The sequence below is a fragment of the Erinaceus europaeus genome, chromosome 3, assembly GCF_950295315.1.
Source record: "Erinaceus europaeus chromosome 3, mEriEur2.1, whole genome shotgun sequence".
NCBI lineage: Eukaryota > Metazoa > Chordata > Mammalia > Eulipotyphla > Erinaceidae > Erinaceus > Erinaceus europaeus.
The window spans coordinates 67,824,677-67,848,066 of record NC_080164.1 but is presented as its reverse complement, the minus strand read 5'-3'; the positions used below and the strand labels follow the sequence as shown (position 1 = coordinate 67,848,066).

Below are 23,390 nucleotides of genomic sequence, written 5' to 3'. Positions count from 1 at the left end.
TAGACTTCCAGTCAGTCAACCATATTTACTAGATATCTGCTATGTCAAGCATTCCTTACACTTCAGAGAATCTACAGAAAACAAAAAAGAACTTCAGACAGTCTCAACTAAATTCATTCAGCCTAAATAATGGTGATAAATAAAAACTGAATGAATGGTTGCAAATGGGCAGAATCCTAACTACAAGAAGAACATGGTAAATATATAGTCAAACCATAACTGTGACCTCAAGAGAACTAGTGCAGTTTCCTCTGGAGGGGGATGGGGGACACAGAATTCTGGTGGGGTGAACAGTATGGAATTACACCATTATTTTAAAATTTTGTAAATCATTATTAAATTACTAATAAAAAAGTTTTTAAATAAAGATACAAACCACATGCCTTGGGGCCAGGTGGTGGTTAAGCACACACATTACACTGTGAAAGGGCCTAGGTTCAAATCTCAGTTCCCACCTGCAGAGGGGAAAACTTCATGAGTGGTTAAGTGGTGCTGCAGGTGCCTCTTCATTTCTGTCCCTCTCTATCTTCCCCCTTCCCTCAGGATTTCTCTCTGTCTCTATCCACTAAATAAATAAATTTATATATATATATTTTTTAAAAATGCCTGTACCACCATAAGCCAGAGCTGAACAGTGCTCTGGTAAAAAAAGAAAAAAAAAAGATATATATGAAAGAACTTCAAAAAAAGGAGCAAAGGGAGCATGGTAATCAGTGAGTCTTTTTTTAAATATTTATTTATTTATTAGTTAGTTAGAGACAGGCAGAAATCAAGAGGGAAGGGGATGATAGAGAGGGAGAGAGATAGACACCTGCGGCCCTGCTTCACCACTCACAAAGCCTTCCCCCTGAAGGTGGGGACCAGAGGCTTGAACCTGCGTCCTTGATCAGTGAATCTTTTTTTTTTTTTTAATATTTATTTATTTTCACATTTGCTGCCCTTGTTTTTTTAAAACTTTTTAAATTACCTTTATTTATTTATTGCATAATGACAGGTAGAAATCAAGAGGGAAGGGGATGATAGGGAGTTAGAGAGACAGAGAAACACCTGCAGCCCTGCTTCACCACTTGTGAAGCTTTCCCCCTGCAGGTGGGAACCAGGGGATCCAACCTGGGTCTTTGCGCATTGTAACATGTGCACTCAACTAGGTGCGCCACTACCTGGCCCCAGTTGCCCTTGTTTTATTGTTGTGGTTACTATTGATGTCGTCACTGTTGGATAGGACAGAGAGAAATGGAGAGAAGAGGGGAAAACATGGGGAGAGAAAGACAGACACCTTCAGACCTGCATCACCACTTGTGAAGCTACTCCCCTGTAGGTGGGGAGCCCGAGGCTCGAACCAGGATCCTTAGGCCGGTTCTTGCGCTTTGCGCCACGTGCGCTTAACCTGCTGGGCTACCACCCGACCCCCGTCAGTAAATCTGAGCACGGGGCATGCATATACTGAGACCTGAATGATGAGCTCTCCAGAACAAAAGCAACGGCATATATCAAAGAATCTTCAGTTTCTAGGTAGGGATATTGGACCACAATCATTTTAGTTCCTGAAGCCACATTTGTGCCCTGATAGAACAGAGAGTGTGTGGGAAAATGTTTGAGTTGGCAAGTGGCATCTCAGTGCATATAGCTATTGATAAGAGTCCTATAAACACTCGAATGCAGTGGCTACTTGGTTAATTGGGAGGGCGCTGTACATCTTCCAACATTTTTCTGGCCCTCGCCCTCAGAGGAACATACATTCCCTTGTCATGTACTGGTAATTGCCTTGGCATTTGGACAAAATCATAGCTGGAGTTTCTACATGGACCTCAGGAGGCACGCATTAGATCCTCCCACCTACTAAGTCTCACATCTGTGGGGGTGGGAAGAACTAAGTGAGCAGGCATTTGAATTGGCTCTTTGTTCCTGCCGAACACAGTAAGTGTTTAACAGGATTATACACCCATATGTTCACATAGATGTCTATTCACAATTTCAAAGTCTTTATGTGCATTCTCTTAATCCCTGAAAAATGATATCAATAGATGCATAACCTTGACTTGAGAGTTACTGCAATGCCTCGTACTTAACATCTTTCCCTGCATTTGAAATGGAAAGAGAGACCATTTATTCTCCACCACCACCACCACCCATTTTTTTCTTGCTCATTTCAATAGGATTTCTCATTTTTAGGAAATTTCCTGACTTACAACAGTTTCTTTCTTTATAATAATAATTATTATTTCTTTATTATTTCTTTATAGTAATAATTATCTTCACTTATTGGCTAGAGATAGTCAGAAATTGAGATGGTAGGGGGAGAGAGATGGAGAGACAGACACCTGCAGCACTGCTTCACTACTTGCAAAGCTTTTCTTCTACATGTGGGGACTGGGGGCTCGAAGCCTGGTCCTTGAGCACTGTAACCTGTGCTCAACCAGGTGCACCACCACCTGGACATTCACCACGTAGATTGTTAAATTAAATGCTGAGAAAAATCATAGCTCAATTCCTGGCATGAACTTTTGCCTAATATAACTAAGACATAATTGATTTAGTACAATAAATGGGCTATGAAAGTGTTATATGGGAGTCGGGCGTAGCCCGGCGGGTTAAGCACATGCGGCGCAAAGCGCAAGGACCGGCTTAAGGATCCTGGTTCCAGCCCCGGCTCCCCACCTGCAGGGAAGTCGCTTCACAAGCGGTGAAGCAGGTCTGAAGATGTCTATCTTTCTCTCTTCCTCTCTGTCTTCTCCTCCTCTCTCCATTTCTCTCTGTCCTATCCAATAACGATGACAATAATAACTACAACAGTAAAACAACAAGGGCAATAAAAGGGAATAAATAAATAAATAAGAAAGTGTTATATGTAACATATGACCTTTGGGGAACTAAATTTGCTCCCATGCCTTATGTAATAAGTTGGGGGGGGGGGCGTTTTATATTACTTTCTGGTTAATGTTCAGGTTTCAGAAGCTCCTAACCATATTTTGTCACCTGAGATATGTATAAGACAGACCTTGAGTCATCTGTCCATTTCCAGCCTTCTTTCACCAACCTTACAATGACCCTTACATTGGTGTCCTATAGCTCTATACAACAGACTCGGCAGGGTGGTTCATTTGTTTATTGTTTGCTGTTCTTTTTTTTTTAATATTTATTTTATTTATTTATTCCCTTTTGTTGCCCTTGTTTAATTGTTGTAGTTATTATTGTTGTTGTCGTTGTTGGATAGGACAGAGAGAAATGGAGAGAGGAGGAGAGAAAGATAGACACCTGCAGACCCGCTTCACCGCCTGTGAAGCGACTCCCCTGCAGGTGGGGACCCGGGGTTCGAACCAGGATCCTCATACCGGTCCTTGCGCCCTGCGCCACCTGCACCCAACCTGCTGCGCTACACCCCGACTCCCTTGTTTGCTGTTCTTTTCATAAGAGGCTGGAGTGTCACTCTGGCATTTTGTCCATTGCCTGGCATTGAGTCTAGGGCTTCTGCATGCAAGTCCAGTATGGTCCCTGCTGAGCCTATCTCCCTGGTCCCAGCAATACAAATTTCTTCTTTCATGGTTCTGGAAGCTAAAAATTCAAAACCAAGGTGTCATCAGAGACTCTGAATAGAATCTTTCCCTTCTTTCTCCCCTCTGGTTTCTGGTGATGACCATTAAACACTGGCATCTCCTGGCTTGCATTACTCTGGTGCCTCCCTGCATGGTTACATAATGTTTGTAACTGCATCAATTGCCGCAACACAATGCCAAAAGACTGAGTGACTCAAACAAGAGAAATGTATTTTCGCATAGTTCTAGAGGCTAGAAGTCTGAAGTTCTAGAGGCTAGAGTGCCAGCATGCTCTGGTGCAAACCTCTTCCGGGATTAGCATTTTCTTTTATTATTTATTTATTTAAATATTTATTTATTTATTTATTCCCTTTTGTTGCCCTTGTTAGCATTTTCACATGATGGAAAGAGGAAGTTCTGGTGTCTCTTCCGCTTATTATGCCACTTATCTCTTGCTCTTGCCACTTATCTCTTACTCTTACCTGAGTCAGTTTAGCTCCCAAAGATCCCATTTCCAAATACCCCGTGAGGACTGGGGTTTCAACGTAAGTTTTGGGAGAACACAGTTTCAGTCTATAGAGACGTCTTCCTTTTGTATTTCTTCTCCTGTTATAGGATACCAATCCTGAGATAGGACCTATTCTAAATTCAGTATGATGTTATAGCTAATTATATCTGCAGTACAACTGTGAATGTGACTGTTTCCAAAGACTCACATTCAGAAACACTGGTCTTCAGAACATTTTTTGAGGAGGTATAATCCAATCCATAAGGAGATGTAGTGTGTATGTGCCATGGAATACTACTATATAGAAAAAAAACACGATGAAACTTTGCCATTTGTGACAACATAAATCCTGGAGGGAATTAAGCTAAGTGAAATTGGTAAGAAGGATATAGACAATAGTAGTGGAAAAGTTGGTCTGGAAAGACAGTTCAGTGGTGTTACACAGGCACAAGACCTTGAATTTATTCCTAGCATGACTGGGGGGGGGGGAGAAAAAATATGTAACTATATCCCAGTGACAATATCATTCCTATAAATAAACATTCCCCCCAATAAAGTGATATTAAAGTAAAATTTTGAAAAGAAAGGGAAAAACAGACAAAATTAAACTCAAATCCTTGTATTCTGATTGCAGAACTGAGGATACAAGGGAGGGATGGGAATGGGAGCAGAGGGTGAAGGCTGAAGGGAGTGCAGAGGACTTTGATAAAGAATTATTGGGGTCCCACGTGGTGGGACATTTGGTTAAACACACACATCACAGTGCTCAGGGGCCCAGGTTCAAGCCACCTGCGGGGGGTGGAGAGGGAAGCTTCACAAGTGGTAAAACAAGGCTGCAGGTATCTGTCTCTTTCCCTCCCTATGTCTCCCCTCAATTTCTCTCTGTCTCTATTCAATAATAAATAATTAAAATTAATTTATAAGAAAGAATTATTGTACTTTGGTGATGTTGGTGGAATATTATTTTTACAGAGAGGTGAACCTGTACTCCAAAACAGTATCATAAAGCCACATTGCCTCAAAAAAAATTTTTTTTTATTGTAAAGGATCCTTTCTCTAACTTCTCTAAAACCATTTATTTTGCCCTTTATGCTGTAAACTGTTTTTGCTTCACTGATACTACCCCTCACCCTTTTCATCGTCATGGAAATACAGTAAAGCCTATGTAAATCTGCCTTCCATGAGAAGTATCAAAGAATATGCTTCGCTGGAAGCAGAAATCTTTCCTGACTCCTATTCCCTGTTTTGGAGATGTTCAGGGTAATGGAATGAATCTGGTACTAATCTCATTGGCATGACCTTTATTATCTTACAGTTCACAGACTTCTAAATAAAATTCAGGTTAAATATGTCCCATTTTGATGAGTAAATGTAGACAACATATTTCAGAACAAGTAAAACATATTAGGACTTTCTCTATCCCTTATCTCCTGATTCAGTATCCTTTCCCAAAGCTGGTGATATTGGAAGTGTCTAACAAAATAGTGTCCAAATCTGGGGTTTCAGCACTTGCTGTTGCTATGCCACCAGCTAGCAACATGCATTTCTGTAGAACCTGGCAGGTGATCTGTTTGTAGATTTTTGCAAATGTACCATGCCTTCTGTTAGATGAAGAGTGTGCCAATTTCTAACAGGGACATCAAGCATCTAAATTAAGGCAGATTAGACAAAACAGCCTTCACATTTGCTTGCCACACTCAGATTCTGTTATTTTGAATAGGAAACCTAAGAACTACATCTTTTTGTATTCTCATCAAATACGTTGAGATGCTTTCAGCAAAGCAAAATGCATCAAGATTAGTCCTAGTCCACCATGTACAACACTAATAAGTAATCTGAGCAGTACCATTTCAAAAGCCTGAGGTATTTCTGTTGGACATTCTAAAAATGTTTTTATTTTGTATAGATACAAAAATTGAGAGCTAAGGGAGAGATAGAGAGGAGGGAGAGAGAGCTACAGCACTGTTTCACCATTTGTAAACCCCCCCCCCCCATAGATGGGGACCAGGGACTTGAACTGAGCACTGTAATGTGTGTGCTGAACCAGGTGCAACAACACCCAGATCTTTTTAAAAAAAATTTTTTACATCTTTTTTTAATTGTCTTTATTTATTTATTGGATAGAGGCAGCCAGAAATTGAGGGGGAAGGGGGTGATAGAGAAGGTGAGAGACATCTGCAGCCTTGCTTCACCGCTTGCAAAGCTTTCCCCCTGCTGGGAAACCTGATGAGGACTGTGGGCTTGAACTCGGGTCCTTGTGCATTGTAATATGTGCTCAATCAGGTGTGTTACCACCCAGTCCCAGAACCCAGCTCTTATATTTGACATTTTAAGACATGACTCCTGTGCATCGGGTGGTAGTGCAGTGGGTTAAGCGCATGTGGTGCAAAAAGCAAGGACCGGCTTAAGGATCCCGGTTCAAGCCCCAGCTCCACACTTGCAGAGATGAAGCAGGTCTGTAGGTATCTCTCTTTCTCTCCCCCTCTCTGCCTTCCCTCCTCTTTCCATTTCTCTCTGTCCTATCTAACAATGACAATAACAACAACAATTATAACTACAATGATAAAACAAGCAACAAAACGGAAAATTTAAAAAATTAAAAAAGAAAAAAGAGGTGACTCCCACCCAAGTCTCTAGCAATAAAATCAGGAGTCGTACAATCCATTTTTGCTCCAGAAACCTATTGTTTGAGTCATTTGGCTCAGGAATTAAGGGAAATTAAGTGGAGAGTATTTAACCAATAGAAATAAGAGTTGCTGTGGTCTGGGAGGTGGAGAAGTGATAAAGCTTTGGACTCTCAAACATGAGGTCTCGTGTTTGATCCCCAGCAGCCCATGTGCCAGAGTGATGTCTGGTTCTTTCTCTCTCCTCCTATCTTTCTCATAAATAAATTAAATAAAAAAAAAATAAAAGAAGAGTTGCTCCTGGAACAGGACGGCAGAGGACCTAGTGAGGGTTGTATTGTTATGTGGAAAACTGAGAAATGTTATGCATGTATAAACTATTGTATTTACTGTCAACTGTAAAACATTAATCCCCCAATAAAGAAATTAAAAAATAATTAAATAAAAAGAAATGAGTTGCCCTGAAATTATCAACTTCTTCTTGATTTCTTTCTGTCTCTATCCAATAAATATTTTGGAAAACAACAAAAGAAGAGAAATACTAATTACACAACATGATAGAGATGTTAAATGTTGCCATGGTTGTGACTGTACATATAGCTTGAATCTATACAATGTATATATCAGTAAAACTGAAAACATTAATAAAATGTGTCTGGACTGTGAAATAATTTTGGGTGCCTCTATTTTCATTTATTTATTTTTTAACCAGAGCACTGATCAGCTCTGGTTCATGGTGGTGCGAGGGATTGAACCTGGGACTTTGGAGCATCAGGTATGAGACTCACTTTGCATAACTATTATGTTATCTACCCCCGCCTTTATATATAATATATATATATGTATATATATATATATACACATATATATACATATTTATGAGAATGATAGGAGAGAAAGAACCAGACATCACTTTGGTACATGTGCTGCCAGGGATTAAACTCAGGACCTCATGCTTGAAAGTCCAATGCTTTATCCACTGTGCCATCTCCTGAACCACAAGGGTGTCTCTATTTTTCAAACATACTTTCTGTTCCTTACTAGGTAAATGTACTATAAATGCAGTTAGGTATCATCTATGCCAATATTAAGAGTGTACTTGAAAACAGACGGTAACTAAGAATGTTCAAGTACCACCTGCTTAACATGTAAGAACCAATCAACCCACTGTGCACATAATGCTGAGGGAATGTGACAGTAACAAGTGTGTGATTCAGCACTAGCAAGGAAGGGCAAAAGGTAGTTTGCTATAGTTATCTTTTCCACAAACATACTTATCTCTGAGGAAAAAAAAAATACGGCAGAAAGAACCCTAAACATGAAAGATCTTATGAAGATTTTATGCAGAGGTTACAAAGAGACTCACAATCAGTTTGACTGACATAATCTTTACCAAAAAAAGATGTGTATACTTTAGTTGGACCGTACACACTGTTGATCCCACTACTGCCTACTCACTCTTTCCCTGGGTCTGAGGACCTTCAAAGCTATCCATCTCATTAGTCCTGAACTCTTGATCTACTTAGTGGGAATTATTTTTTTAAACATTTATTTATTTATTCCTTTTTGTTGCCCTTGTTTTTAAATTATTGTTGTAGCTGTTATTGTTGCTGTTATTGATGTCGTCGTTGCTGGATAGGACAGAAATGGAGAGAGGAGGGGAAGACAGAGAGGGGGAAAGATAGACACCTGCAGACCTACTTCACCGCCTGTGAAGTGACTCCCCTGCAGGTGGGAAGCCGGGGGCTCAAACCCGGATCCTTACTCCGGTCCTTACACTTTGCACCATGTGTGCTTAACCCGCTGCACTACCGCCTGACCCCCCATTTCTCTCTGTCCAACAACAATAACTATAATAACGGGCAACAACAATGGGAAAAAAAAAAGGCCTCCAGGAGCAGTGGATTTGTAGTGCAGGCACCAAGCCCCAGCGATAACCCTGGAGTTAAAAAAAAGGCTGCTTCTAGGAGTGGTAGACACACGCAGGTGTTGAGCCCCACTTGATAACCATGGCAGCAGTAAATAAATAGTTCTCAAATATTAATACTGGGTTATCAGAAAAGTTACAATGGATTTTCGTTTTTCTATGCAAAAATGTTCCATGACTTTCCCGACAACCAGATACAAAATAAATGTACTAGTCTTCAGCATGTACACTGGTGAGAATAGGGGCCTAGTGTATTCTAAGTGGAAGTTTAAATAACCCATAGCAGCATGTCAGAGACAGTTTTATCCTCTTATTGTTTGGAGAGGGAGACAGTTAATACAGTACTTTAAAAGTGTGCCATGAAAATTGAACCCTTTGAAGAAATGGTTAATTACATTAAAAAAAAAAAAAAGAAATGGTTAATTACAGAGCTTAGTCAGGGAAAGTGAGTCTGGTAGAGGGCTAGTTGGTGGTGCAGTGGGCTAAGCACACGTAGTGCTATATGCAAGGACTGGTGCAGGGAGCTTGGTTCGAGCTCCTGCAGCAGGGGAGCTTCACGAGCAGTGAAGCATGTCTGTGATGTCTTCCACTCCCTCTCTGCCTACTCCTCTCCCCCTCGGTTCCTCTGTCCTATGGGATGGAACAGAAAAGAATGGGTGTGGGGCTGGGTGGTGGCACACCTGGTTGAGTGCATGTATTACAATGCGCAAGGACCTAGGTTTGAGCCCCCAGTCCCCACCTGCCGGGGGAAAGCTTTGTGAGTGGTGAAGCAGTGCTGCAGGTTGTCTCTCTCCCTATCATCTCTATCTATTTCTGGCGATCTATCCAATAAATAAAGATTAAAAAAAAAAAGAAAGAAAGAATGGGTGCTAGGAGTGGTGGATTCACGGTGCTGGCAGTAAGCCCCCTTGACAACCCTGGAGGCAAAACCAAAACCAAAGTGAGCCTGGTATATCTTGTGTCAAAAAGCAAGGTAGACTGAAAAGAAATATGACAACAGCAAAACTTTACTAATCACATTTGGGAGCATCTGAGCATCAAAAAGTGGTAAAGTGTAGGACTTGATGTGCAAGGTCCCAAGTCTGATCTCTGCCAAGTGCATATGTCAGAGTGATGTTCTGGTTTTCTCTCACACACAGAGATAATTCTTTTTTTATTATTTAAAAAAAATTTTTAAATTATCTTTATTTATTGGACAGGAACAGCCAGAAATCGAGAGGGTAGGGGAGATAGGGAGAAAGAGAGACACCTGCAGCACTGCTTCACTACTTATAAAGCTTTCCCCCAGAAGGTGGGGACTGGGGGCTTGAACCCTGGGTCTTTGAGCACTGTAACACGTGTGCTCAACCAGGTGTGCCACCACCCGGCCCCACAGAAATAATTCTTTTTTTAAAAAAAAATATTTTATTCCCTTTTGTTGCCCTTGTTGTTTTATTGTTGTAGTTATTATTGATGTCGTTGTTGTTGGATAGGACAGAGAGAAATGGAGAGGAGGGGAAGACAGAGAGGGGGAGAGAAAGATAAGACACCTGCAGACTTGCTTCACCACTTGTGAGGCGACTCCCCTGCATGTGGGGAGTCAGGGGCTCGAACCGGGATCCTTATGCCGGTCCTTGCTCTTTGCGCCACGCGCACTTAACTCTCTGCACTACTGCCTGACTCCCGAGATAATTCTTAAATGATCTTAACATGTTGAATGAAGTTTATGTGTCCATAGTGATACTCAAATGTGAGTAAAAGAAGAATGTAAACATTTCTACACACACGCACACACTAATCAATGTCGAAAAAAGGTAACATCTTCTGGGGGCTGGTGGTGGTACACCTGGTTGAGCACATATTACAATGCACAAGAACCCAGGTTTGAGCCCCTGATCCCCACCTGCAGGGAGAAAGCTTCACAAGTGAAACAGGTTTGCAGGTGTCTCTCTCTCTTTTCTACCTGCCCCTACCCTCTTGATCTCTGCTCTCTGTTCAATAGATAAAAATAAATTTAAAAAAGGAGCTGGGTGGTGGCACATCTATCTGGTTGAGTGAACATGATATAATACACAAGGACCCAGGTTCGAGCCCCCCATCCCCAACTGCAGGGGGAAAGCTTTGCGAGTGCTTAAGTATTGCTTCATGTGTCTCTGTCTCCCTATCACCCCCTACCCTCTCAATTTCAGGCTCTATCTAATTAACAAAAATAATTTTAAAAAAGCTAACATCTTCATGTAAATACTTCTAGTTTCTAACTGTTTCAGGCTAATCGCCAATGTATATTAAATCAAATGGGCTAAAAGTTGTTGAAGACAAAGTTCTTCTTTTTCTCCAGGTTTATCACTGGGGCTCAGTGCCTGTGCTACAAATCCACTGCTCCTAGAAGCCATTTTTCCCATTTTGTTGCTATTGTTGTTATAGCTGTTGTTGTTGGATAGGACAGCGAGAAATGGAGAGAGGAAGCAAAGACAGAAAGGGGGAAAGACCCCAGCAGACCTGCTTCAGGAATGGGGGGCTCAAACTAGGATCCTTATGCTGGTCCTTGTGCTTTGTGCCATGTGCGCTTAACCTGCTGCCCAGCCCCCTAGAGTTACCTTCTTAAAGTGGAATGTATTTTACAATGAAAAGACATCCCTTTAAACAAATTTAGCATCATCAACAATAAGGATAGACTGACACCACACAACTCTTGATATAACACAAGTGGGAAGTATATTATCTATGCAATGTTCTTTAATTCTAGTTACGTCAAATTTAGGGCTAGGCAGTGGGGCACTCGGATGAGCGCATGTCCCAAAGTGCAAGAACCCAGGTTCAAACGTGTTCCCCACATGCAGGAAGTTAAGTTTCACAAGTGATGAAGCATTGCTGAGTTGTCTTTCCCTCTCCCTTTTCTCTCTCAATTTCTCTGTCTCTATCCAATTAAAAATGTATGTGGTGGACCGGGTGGTAGCACAGTGGGTTAAGTGCACATAGCTCCAAGTGTAAGGACCTGCGTAAGGATCCTGGCTCCCCACCTGCAGGGGAGTTGCTTCATAAGCGGTGAAGCAGGTCTGCAGGTGTCTATCTTTCTCTCCCCCCATCTCTCTTGATTTCTGTCCTATTTGACAGCAATGACAACAATAATAACAACAACAAGGGCAACAAAAGGGAAAAAACAGCCTCCAGGAACAGTGGACTCAGAGTGCGGGCACTGAACTCTAGCAATAAGCCTGGAGGCAAAAAAAAAAGTATGTGTATAAACATTTTTATAAGCCACATAGCATATGCTACTCAAAAATGTTAATAGCAGGCAATACTTTAAAAATATTTTGGTATCCCAGGAGGTGGCACAATGGATAAAGAACTCGCAAGCATGAGATCCTGAGTCTGATACCTGGCATTATGTGTGTCCAGAGTGATGCTCTGGTTCACTCTTTCCTAAAATAAATTAATAAGCATACTTGGAAGAAGTATGAAACTACATTTAGTCTTGGGTAGGAAAGACTGAATAATGATTATGAAAACACTCTCATGCCTGAGGCTCTGAGGTTCAGGTTCAATCCCCTACACCACCATAAACCAAAGCTGAGCAGTGCTCTAGTAAAATAAAATACTAACATGCTAGTTGATTAATTTAGATGAATGTGTCATATACTCATAAGTGACTGAATAGTTTTTAAAAGGTTTACCATGAAATTCCTTCTCTAATAAAAACTAAAATATGGATTATAAAAGCCTCTAACAAGTGTTAACATTCTATTTTTCCTTGCATGTTAAGATTAAGGTCTGATTTACCTGTGAAATTAACCAGCAAAACACTTGTAGCTATTTAGTTGTTTATCAAAATAATTTAACATTGGAACAGCTGTAAACTTATGGTTTTAAAATAATTTATTTCATAGGTTTGTTTCAATTTCATGTCTCCGAGCATACATTATTTAATCAAGAGGTGCTGGACAGAGATTGTAAAAAGGGAAGGAACAATTAGGATAAGAAACCACCTCAATTTCATTAGAATTTGATCCTACCTTGTAAAGTCTCACTAGGATAAATTTCTATCATACTCCTTTGTGCTTACAAAAAACATTAACTTCTGAATTACCAATGTTGTAAATAAAATTTTTATAATTAAGTATGCATTCAACTGACACACAAGGCAACCAAATAATTGTCATTAACATCAGCATAATGTGTAGTTCCTGTCACTGCATTAACATTAAACTTCAAACCACAAAAACATTGTGACTAACATTAAGAAGGCAAGCTGTAAGATACTCAAAGCTTATAAAGGACAAATTGCACATGGTTAGGAGGGGACATCATTCGTCAAGGGCTGGTGTTGGGCATATGGCTGCTTTTTCTTATAAGAAGGCCACCGGCAAACTGGGCAACAGTGTCGGCCCCCAGCCAACCACATTGCAATGCAATTCTGATGAAACACATGACCACAAGGCAATCCCATTAGCAAACATCCATTTTCAAAATTCTCTAAGCAAACAACACATTCTGTACAATGCAGCATATCAGTAGGCCAAGTTAACCAGTCAGGTTCCATATCTTCATTAGTGTTATATGATCCATATGACCTCCCTTTCCTTTCATATGGGCTGGTCTGACAATATTTATTGGCACATGAGCAAGCCTCAGCATCACAGTGGCTTGTTCTTTCTGGAGATTCATCAACTATGCTTTGTTTATCAAGTACTTCCTTCTCACTGCTAAAAGTGTCTGTGCTCTCGATGTCTGAGTCATTTTCAGTATCTTGAGAACCCTCTGACATTTCCTCTTCTGACTGGACTCCAACACATTTAAATCGCCACATTGGTAAGTTTTTTATGTAATCAGTTGGTATCAGAGGGTGAAGCCAAAGATCAGGAAAAGCCAACCGCTCCAATAACAAGTCAGGGTCTTCATCCCAATCAGATTCTACAGGAAAGTTCTGAAAAGAAGCAATAGGGTGGAAGAGGTAGCTGGTGTACCAGTCCCACAGACTTGATAACCATTCTAAGTTATTGGCATTGACTTCATCATTGTTGTTGCGTCGTCTCTTCTTCTCAAAATAATCAATTAGTAAACCATGTCCAAGGTATGTGCTGAGAAACAGGGCTGGGTGTGATGAATAAAACATCCAGTCTGCCCTCACCCATGAAGCCAGTGTGGTTGTATTGGAATATCTCAATAATTTTAAGCTATATTCATAAAAGCTATCTAAGTAAGGGAGCTGTAAAAAGCCCAGTACAGGTAGCCAGGAAATAATTAATAGAGAATTATATGTCCCTAAAGTGCTTATGAGAACCACAAATCGCTTTATGGTAGCTCCTTGCGTGATAAATAAGTCCATCCAAGCCATAAGGTTAACTAGAACCAAGCTCAACACAAACAGGTCATTTACTTCAGGTTGTAAGGAGCGCAAAAACGAATCCATGGCCTGAAGAGATATAAACTCCCCTGTGTGGTTTCCGTATCTATAAATTCCTTCAGGAGTTCTAAGTATGTATGACGGCATGTTATATACACCAATATCCATCATATAACTCTTGTTGTCCCAATTTTCCACATTAACAAAAATAAACTCAACTCTCCCAGTAAACTTTATACTTAGTGCAGAGAAGAAAGCTGGAGGTTGGTCAAGGTTTGCAAACAGGTATATCTTTACCCAGTATTGGTCACTTTTATTCCACTCTTGTTTCAAATGTTCAGAATTATAAATGGTTTTGATCCGAGATGCAGCATGAGCAGTTATCCACTTAAAAATGTGCTCTACTTCAATCTTGCGTCCACTGTATTCTTTAAGCATGACTTTCCCTTTAGAAGTACTTGTTTGTGGAACAGACATGATGAGTGTGGATCGTACCCAGCCTCTTCTCCTACAATATCTGTAAGAGAGTAAAATGTAAATAAACATCTATGCTGCTGGATAAGCTAGTCTGCTCATCTTCAGTGTTGTACAAACAACTTTTTTCCTGCTTAATAGATTTATTTAGACCTTGAAACAAAGATACACTTCCCCTAAAACCAAACAGCCTCCAATTTATCAAAAAGTGCTAATAATTCTTAACAATGTGACAAGCAGGCTCATCTTCAATCCTTTATGTTTACCTCTTAACTTTTTCCCCCTCCTTCCCTCCACCCCTCCCACCTTGCCCACCCACTTTCTTTCTGCCAAAGTACTGCTCAGTTCTGGCTTATGGTGGTGCTGGGAATTGAACCTAGAAATGCAGAACCTCTGGGATGAAGGTCTTCTGTACAATCATTATGCTGTCCCCTCAGCCCTTATTTCTTTTTAAAGAAAAATGTATCTTGCTTAAGAGGTATGTGTGGGTGTGTGTGGGGAAATAGCAAAATGGTTGTGCAAAGAGACTCTCATGCCAGAAGTTCCCAAGTCCAAGGTTCAATCCTCTGAACCACCATAAGCCAAAGCTGAACAGTGCTCTGGTAAAAAAAAAAAAAAAAGAGTCAGGCAGTAGCACAGCAGGTTAAGCACATGTGGCCTGAAGATCAAGGACCAATGTAAGGATTCCGGTTCGAGCCACCGGCTCCCCACCTGCAGGGGAGTCACTTTACAAGTGGTGAAGCAGGTCTGCAGGTGTCTATCTTTCTCTCCTCCTCTCTGTCTTCCCCTCCTCTCTCCATTTCTCTTTCTGTCCTACGCAACCACGATAAAATCAATAACAACAATAAAAACTACAATAAAACAAGGGCAACAAAAGGGAGTAAATATTAAAAAAAAATCAATAAATAAAAATAAGTAATAATAATTAAGAAAATAAAATAGGAAATATTTCATCATCTTTATGTACTTGCTGCACTACTATAAGGATAATCTTGTTCATTATATATTTGTAAAAGATAGTAAAAATGCTAAGTTTACTTAATATATGTATATATGTATGTATGTATGTGTGTGTGTGTATATATATATATGTATTTCTCCCCCCACCAGAGCACTGCTCAGCTCTGGCTTATGGCTGTATGAGGGATTTAACCTGGGATATTGCAGCCTCAAACATGAGTCTTTTTGCATAACCATTATGCTAACTTCCCCACCCAATGTTATTATTAATCTTTTAATTAATATTTTATTAAATAAGCATATCACACATATGATCATAGTAAGAGGATGTATGTGGCACATAGTTTTATGATAATGACATGAATAATCTCAAGAATTTCATGCTATAGTTTAAGACAAGCAAAGGTAATGTGATATAAAGACAAAGTCTGTTATAACTGAAAAACTATATGTGTGACTCAGAATTACAGTCAATGCCCTTTAGCTTTTTGAGCTGATTCACTTTTTTAACTAGATAACTTACATTAATATCAACACTACTTTAACTATAATATGAGGATCATATCTTCCTATAAAATAAAATTTCTCATGTTCTACAACAAAAAGTAATAATCATTGAAATGAATTCTATTTTTATTCTCCCCCCAAAAGCAATTAAGTCAAACAACCACCACCTTAGTTATTTGTTAAATGTTTTTTCTCTTGTTTTTTTATTGGGGAATGTTTTACATTCAACAGTATATTTCTTAAATATTTTAAAGTAGCTTTCATTTTTAAATTGTGTATTATCTTTCCTCCTTTCTTTCTTTCTCTCTCTCTCTCTCTATCTCTCTTTCTCTCTCTGTCTCTCTTCCTCTTTCTTCCTTCCTTCCTTCCTTTCTTTCTTTCTTTCTTTCTTTCTTTCTTTCTTTCTTTCTTTCTTTCTTTCTTTCTCCCCTTACCAGAGCACTGTTCAGCTCTGGCATATGGTGGTCCAGGGGATTGAACCTGGGACTTTGGAGCCTCAGGCTTGAGAGTCTGTTTGCATAACCATTATGCTATCTACTCTCCGTCCATATTTATATATTTCTTTATGTCTGGAAAACATGTATTTTGTGCTTTCTTTTTCAGTTAATTGATAGTTTAAAGTTTACCATTCCAGGCAGACCTTAAGAGTACAGAGAGACTGAAGATTCCATATGTCATCTTGTGAAATCCAGGTTTTTCAGAGCTGAAAAGCTCTAATTATTACAAAACACCAAGCTACTAATACATATTTATCTAAACATCAATTTAAAGAAGTCTAACACAAAGCCTATCATTAATTTTAAAATCCCATCACTCAACCGAAATGAAGATGAATGTATATATTTTTAAGTATAATATTACCTGATACATACAAGAAATTTCATTGCCAATTAAAAAATTTTAAGGCTTGAATAAATTCAGTGATGGGGCCGGGTGGTGGTGCACCTGTTTGAGTACACGTAACACAATGCAGAAGGACCCAGGTTTAAGTCCCCAGCCCCCACCCCCCACCTGCAGGGAGAAAGCTTTGCAAGTGGTAAAACAGTGCTGTAGGTGTCCCTCCTCCTCTCTATCACACCCTTCCCTCTAGATTCCTGATTGTCTCTAATAAATAAAGATGATTTTTAAAGTTTCCTTAAAAAAATTCAATACAATCCCATGAAAATATCTAGCTCTTATGCTGATGCTTTTGAGAACACTTAAAGAATTTATTATGATGATTTATGAAAGACACTGGCTGCCATATGTAATACTAAAGGTCAGCCCACAGGCAAGGCTCAATGATGCAGCCACCTTTCTGGCTCCTTACGAATGAATTTTAAGACTAAAGATGATTAAAACATGGCTGGTGAGATTTGGTCCAGTTTCTTTTTTAATGCAGTGTCTGTAAGTGAATGAACTAAGGGTCTTGTTATGTCCCATATTGCTGAGCAATCACTGTGGGTGAACACACAGTACTATGTGCAAGGACCCAGGTTCAAACCCCCAATCCTGACCTGCAGGGGGAAAGCTTTGCATGTGGTGAAGCAGGGCTGCAGATGTCTCCCTTCCCTCTTGATTTCTAGCTGTATTTATCCAATAAATAAAGATAATAAAAAGGGGCCAGGTGAGGGCACACCTTGTTAAGCACTCACATTATAGTGCTCAAGGACCCAGGTTTAAGCTCCTAGTCTCTAGCTGTAGGGAGAAAGCTTCATGCGTGGTGAAGCAGAGCTGTAGGTGTTTCTCTCCCTCTCTACCTCCCCCTTTCAATTTCTATCTCTATCCAATAATAAAAAAATAATAAAGGGAATCGGACGGTAGCACAGTGGGTTAAGCACACATGGCGCAAAGCGCAGACTGGCATAAGGATCCTGGTTCAAGCCCCAGCTCCCCACCTGCAGGGGAGTCGCTTTGCAGGCAGTGAAGCAGGTCTGCAGGTGTCTATCTTTCTCTCCCCCTCTGTCTTCCCCTCCTCTCTCCATTTCTCTCTGTCCTATCCAACAACAGCAACAACAATAACTACAACAATAAAAAACAAGGGCAAGAAGAGAATAAATAAAATTTAAAAAAAATTAAAAATAAATAAATAAAAGATTAAAAAAATGAAAAAACTGAAAAAATAACACTTAAAAAAGAAAATGTTGATGACTGAAGGAGGTGGGGTGTCTCAGCAGTTAAGCATAAGATTTGCAGGCCTGAGGTCCAGATTCCCAGAACAGCAAGTGTCAGAGTGATATTCCAGTTCTATATTTCACTCATTAATAAAAACAGGAAAAAAGAAAATCCTGGTGAGCACTAAGGTTCTAAGAATTGCTTAATCAGGGGCCACGTGGTGGTGTATCTGGATGAGCACACGTTACAATGAGCAAGGACCCTGGTTCCAGCCCCTGGTCCCTACCTGCTGGCGGAAAACTTTGTGAGTGGTGAAGCAGTGTTGCAGGTGTCGCTCTGTCTCTCTCCCTCTCTATCACCCCTTTCCCTCTTGATTTCTGACTGTCTCTATCCAGTAAATAAAGATAAAAAAAGAACTGCCTAATCAACTTACCTGGGGTCACTGGAACAGTTAAAAGTGCCTGTACGTATTCCAAATCGTGACACTTTTTTCACCATTTTCTCCCAATGGATTTTACCCACCAAAGGACTTCTGTCATTTGCTATAACCTACCCCCCAGAAAAAAAAGGAAACAGTTAATTACCTAAAACAGAATCAAAGCAACTACCTGTAACTGCAGCTTTATTTATTTAGAAAAGACAGTCTGTTCCTATCATATTATTGTTGTAATTCTTACAGAAGAACAACTATGCAACCAATAAACATTTAAAATATTAAACATGCAACACTGTGTTCCCTCATCTTTAGAGAGTCAAGTCCTTATTAAAAAGCTGGCCACATTGTCCAGAATTTTGACTATACTCTAGAATTAAGTTACAATGGAAGAAAATGTGATTTGGAGTCATTTCTTGGCTCTGAAATAAACATTTAAAACAACGATCCAAAGCCAATTAAAAATTAACACATTGGAGACAGCAAGTTCAAATTTCACTTTTTAAAGCATAATTATAGAGACGAGTTAAATACACATTTTCTAATTATCTATGCTTTAAATCAGTTTTATTTCTATACTTAAAGATCACAAAAGGTATTAATATGCATAATGAATGATATATTAATTTTATTATTTTAAATTTTTATTTATTTTTTAATGAGAGAAACAGAGAGAAAGTTACCTAGAGATCAGAGCACTGCTCAGTTCTGGTTTATGGTGGTGCTGGGTTGAACCTGGGACCTTTGGTGCCTCAGGCATAAAAGTCTCTTTGTATAGCAGTATGCTGTCTCCCCAGCCTGACCACATTAATGTCATATTCTTGAACTTCTACTTCAAATTTGCAAATAGCTTTTATTTTTTTATATTTTCTATTTATTTTATTTTTTATATTTTTCTATTTATTTTCACTTTTGTTGCCCTTGTTTTTATTGTTGTTGTAGTTATTACTGTTGTTGCTATTGATGTCATCGTTGTTAAGATAGGACAGAGAGAAATGGAGAGAGGTGGGGAAGGCAGAGAGGGGTAGAAAAAGAGAGACACCTGCAGACCTGCTTCACTGCTTGTGAAGTGACTCCCCTGCAGGTGGGGAGCCAGGGACTCGAACCAGGATCTTTACGCTGGTCTTTGCACTTTGAGCCACGTGCGCTTAACCCACTGCACTGTCGCCTGACTCCCTGCAAATAGCTTTTAAATACAAGAGTGGAAGAAGAAAAAGATTTTTAAAAATATTTATTTATTCATTCCCTTTTGTTGCTCTTATTGTTTTATTGTTGTAGCTATTATTGGTGTTGTCGTTGCTGAGAGACGAGAAATGGAAAGGGGGGGAAGACAGAGGGGGAGAGAAAGATAGACACCTGCAGACCTGCTTCACCGCCTGTGAAGCGACTCCCCTGCAGGTGGGGAGTCGCAGGCTTGAACCGGGATGCTTATGCTGGTCCTTGTGCTTTGCACCACCTGTGCTTAACCCGCTGCACTATTGCCCGACTCCCCTAAGAAAAAGATTTTTTAAAAGACATTATTTATTAATGAGAAAGGTAAGAGGAGAGAGAAAGAACCAGACATTATTCTGAAACATGTGATGCCAGGGACTGAACTCAGGATGCATGCTTGAGAGTCTAATGCTTTATCCACTACACCATCTCCTAGACCACACAAGAAAAAGATCTTTAAAAAAAAAAAATCTTTTCAGGGAGTCTGGTGTTATCGCAGCAGGTTAAGCGCATGTGGCACAAAGCACAAGGACCAGCGTAAGGATCCCAGTTTGAGCCCCCGGCTCCCCACCTTCAGGGTAGTCACTTCACAGGCAGTAAAGCAGGTCTGCAGGTGTCTCTCTTTCTCTCCCCATCTTCCCTTCCTCTCTCTATTTCTCTCTGTCCTATCTAACAACGATGACATCAATAACAATAAAGACAACAAGGGTAACAAAAGGGAAAATAAATAAAATTAAAAAAAAAATCTTTTCAAAATATGGAATGACTTCTTTTTTAGCCATTCTACTCTTAACACCCCCCCCCCAACCTGACTCCCCTACCCAACAGGGCTGTAAGTTGGGGCTCAGTACCTTCACCATTCTATAGCACCTAGTAGCCATTTTTGTCTTTTTCCTTGTTTTAACAGAGGCTGAGAGACACAGAGAAAAGGGACACCTACAGCACTGTTCTACTGGTCAGGAAGCTCCGCCCCCTGCAGGTGGGGACCAGGGGTTTGAACCAAGTCATACATAGTGATATGTGTGCTCTACCAAGTACACCACTACCCAGCCTCTTAACCTTCTGAACTTTGAATGACAAGAGTTTTAAGAAAATACAGTAAAAGTTTATATATATATATATATATATATATATATATGCCTCACACTGATAAAAAAATAACTGAGAATTTAAAGTAAAAAAAAAAAGCCTAAAGCCTTTATGTGAGCCATCTGTTTGATTTATATTAAGCCCATGGTACACACATACCAAGGTCATTTGGCTATATTACTGACATAAAATTACAACACAATATACTGGGGTGGGGAGAGGGTGCTCTAATCTTTCTGAAGGAAGGGACATTTTCATGTTGACCGAGCCTTCCAGGAAGTGAAAGTCCAGAAATGTAGGTGAAATAAGCACCACCAATCAACTCTCTGGAAGAGGCAAAAAAAGTGATAGAGTTACTTAACCTGTGGCCTGTCTGATGGCTATCTAAGAAATTTCTGAGGATTTTGCTGGGTGGTGGCGCACCTGGTTGAGTGCACATGTTACAATGCACAAGGACCCAGGTTCGAGTCCCCAGTCCCTACCTGCAGGGGGAAAGCTTCACGAGTGGTGAAGCAGTGCTGCAGGTGTCTCTCTGTTTCTTGTCCTCTCTATCCCCCCTTCTCTCTTGATTTCTGGCTGTCTCTATCCAATAAATAAAGATATTAAAAAAGAAATTTCTGAGGATAACTGGAGAAGAGAATACATGGTGGTGACAAATGATTTGAAGTTCACTTAATGTGACAACAGATGTCTGTCCATACACCACGTATACTGTCATCCTCACACTGACACATACATACATTTCATATGTGTATGTGTAAAATTATTTTGATATTTAATAAACACAATTTAGGACATCAAGCAAATGTTTTTCTAAGTTTTTTTTTTTTTTTTTAATGAAAATAAACCAGAGATACAAATTACTCAAGTTCTCAAATGACTGTAACCAGGAAAAGGGCAATTTAAGAACATGATTTGGTCTTCAGTAGGCAAATGCTTTTTCTAGAGTTTCAATAGTCTTCTCCATAAGTAATCAAATTTTATTTTTGGAATTAGTTAGAAGTATTATAAAGATTTTGTATAATTATATAACAATACTTCATGTTCTTTGCTCTTTAAAAGAAAGCTCCCTTTTCACTTTCTCATTTCCTTTTTTTTTTTTTTTTAACAAGAGCACTGTTCAGTTCTGGCTTATGGTGATACAGGGGCTTGAACAAAGAACTTTCGAGCCTCAGACATGAGAGTCTGTTTTCATAACCATTATGTTATCTACCCCCTCTGCCCTCATTTCCTTTTTTTTTTTTTTTTAAGATTTTTTAAATTATTTATTTATTTGCTAGGACACAGAAACTGAGAGGGGAAGGAGGGATATGGGGCAAAGAGAGAGACCTGTAGCACTGCTTCAGTCTGAGTGAAGTTTCTTATTTATTTATTCCCTTTTGTTGTCCTTGTTTTTTAATTATTGTTGTAGTTATTGATTTCATTGTTGTTGGATAGGACAGAGAGAAATGGAGGGGGTGGGGGAGACAGACAGGGAGAGAAAGACAGACACCTGCAGACCTGCTTCACCACCTGTGAAGCTACCCCCCTGCAAGTAGGGAGCCAGGGGCTCGAACCAGGATCCTTACAGGGATCTTTGCTCTTGGTGCCACCTGCACTTAACCCACTGTACTACCTACCACCCAACTCCCAAGATTTATTTATTTATTTTTTTATTTATGAATGAAGAAGACAGGAGAGAAAGAACCAGACATCACTCTAGTACATGTGCTGCTGGGGATTGAAATCAGGACTTCACACTTCAGAGTCCAATGGTTTATCCACTGCACCACCTCCTGGACCACACACTTGTTCATTTCCTATTAAGGCTACAAATAATCCATACATTTCAGGCCGTGTCTATATAATGACACTGAGTCAGGGAGTAATCAAGAGGTTGCCTAGGGCTGGCAAGATATTGCACCTACTGTGCCATGCATGCAACCCTTTCTATCTGAAAAAGTTGGCCTGGAGTGCTGAAGTCCCAGTGACTACAAAGAAAGAAGGGGGGAGGGAGAGGGAAAAGGAGAGGGAGGAAGAGAGAGAGACTGCTTTAACTAATGTATGATATGGTCCTATGTCTCCAGGCATCTTTTAGTGAGGATGCTGATCACTATCAGGTATATTTTAGAGAGCGCCAATGTTTGGAAAGGAAGGAGAAATATGAAAGTATTGTTCCCAGGAACCCCTTGTTATAACATAGAAAAGTGTGTAAAAAGAGGTAGGAATATTTCTGAAGCAAGTGCTTAACCTTTAACTCCAGGCCTTATTTATTCAGCAAACTGTTCTAACACCTGGTTTTGAAGAGTTTAAAAGATCTTTGAGTCATACAGAAGTGAAAATTTCCTTGTAGATTTTATAAAAACAGTCTGCTTCTAAATTACATTTATGTAATTTGAGATTACTCTGTTTAATGTGCCCTACTGCAATGCCATTTAACTGTTAAGTTTTTTTTTTTTTTTGATAGAGACAGAAATAGAGAGAAAAAGGGGAGAACTGAGGGAGACAGAGAGACACCTGCAACACTGCTTCACCATTCACAAAGCTTTTCCCCTGCACATGGGGACTGGGGGCCTAAACCTGGGTTCACTGTAACGTGTATACTCAACCAGGTGTACCACTGCCCAGGCCCTCAACTCAAGTTTTTCTTGTTGTTATTGTTTGTTTTGCCAGAACACTGCTCAGTTCTGGCTTATGGTGGTGTGGGGAATTGAACCTAGGACCTGG

General features: G+C 39.9%; 1 protein-coding gene across 4 annotated transcripts in view; it reads right to left on the bottom strand.

Annotated features, from left to right (window-relative positions):
• Nucleotides 1-23,390, bottom strand: part of LOC103123250 (charged multivesicular body protein 3) — a 74,471-nt gene that overhangs the window by 27,747 nt on the left and 23,334 nt on the right. For 2 of the 4 annotated variants that reach the window (XM_007533900.3, XM_060187378.1), the window contains exons 3-4: nucleotides 18,384-18,499; nucleotides 12,430-14,432 (exon numbers count right to left, since the gene is read on the bottom strand). The exons of 1 other annotated variant lie outside the window; for it this stretch is intronic. In XM_007533900.3, coding sequence (XP_007533962.1) covers nucleotides 12,863-14,432; nucleotides 18,384-18,499 — 1,686 coding nt within the window. In that variant the 3' untranslated portion in view covers nucleotides 12,430-12,862. Of the gene's footprint in view, nucleotides 1-12,429; nucleotides 14,433-18,383; nucleotides 18,500-23,390 lie in introns of those variants that run through there. One more of the 4 variants, XM_060187381.1, reaches the window with a different exon arrangement.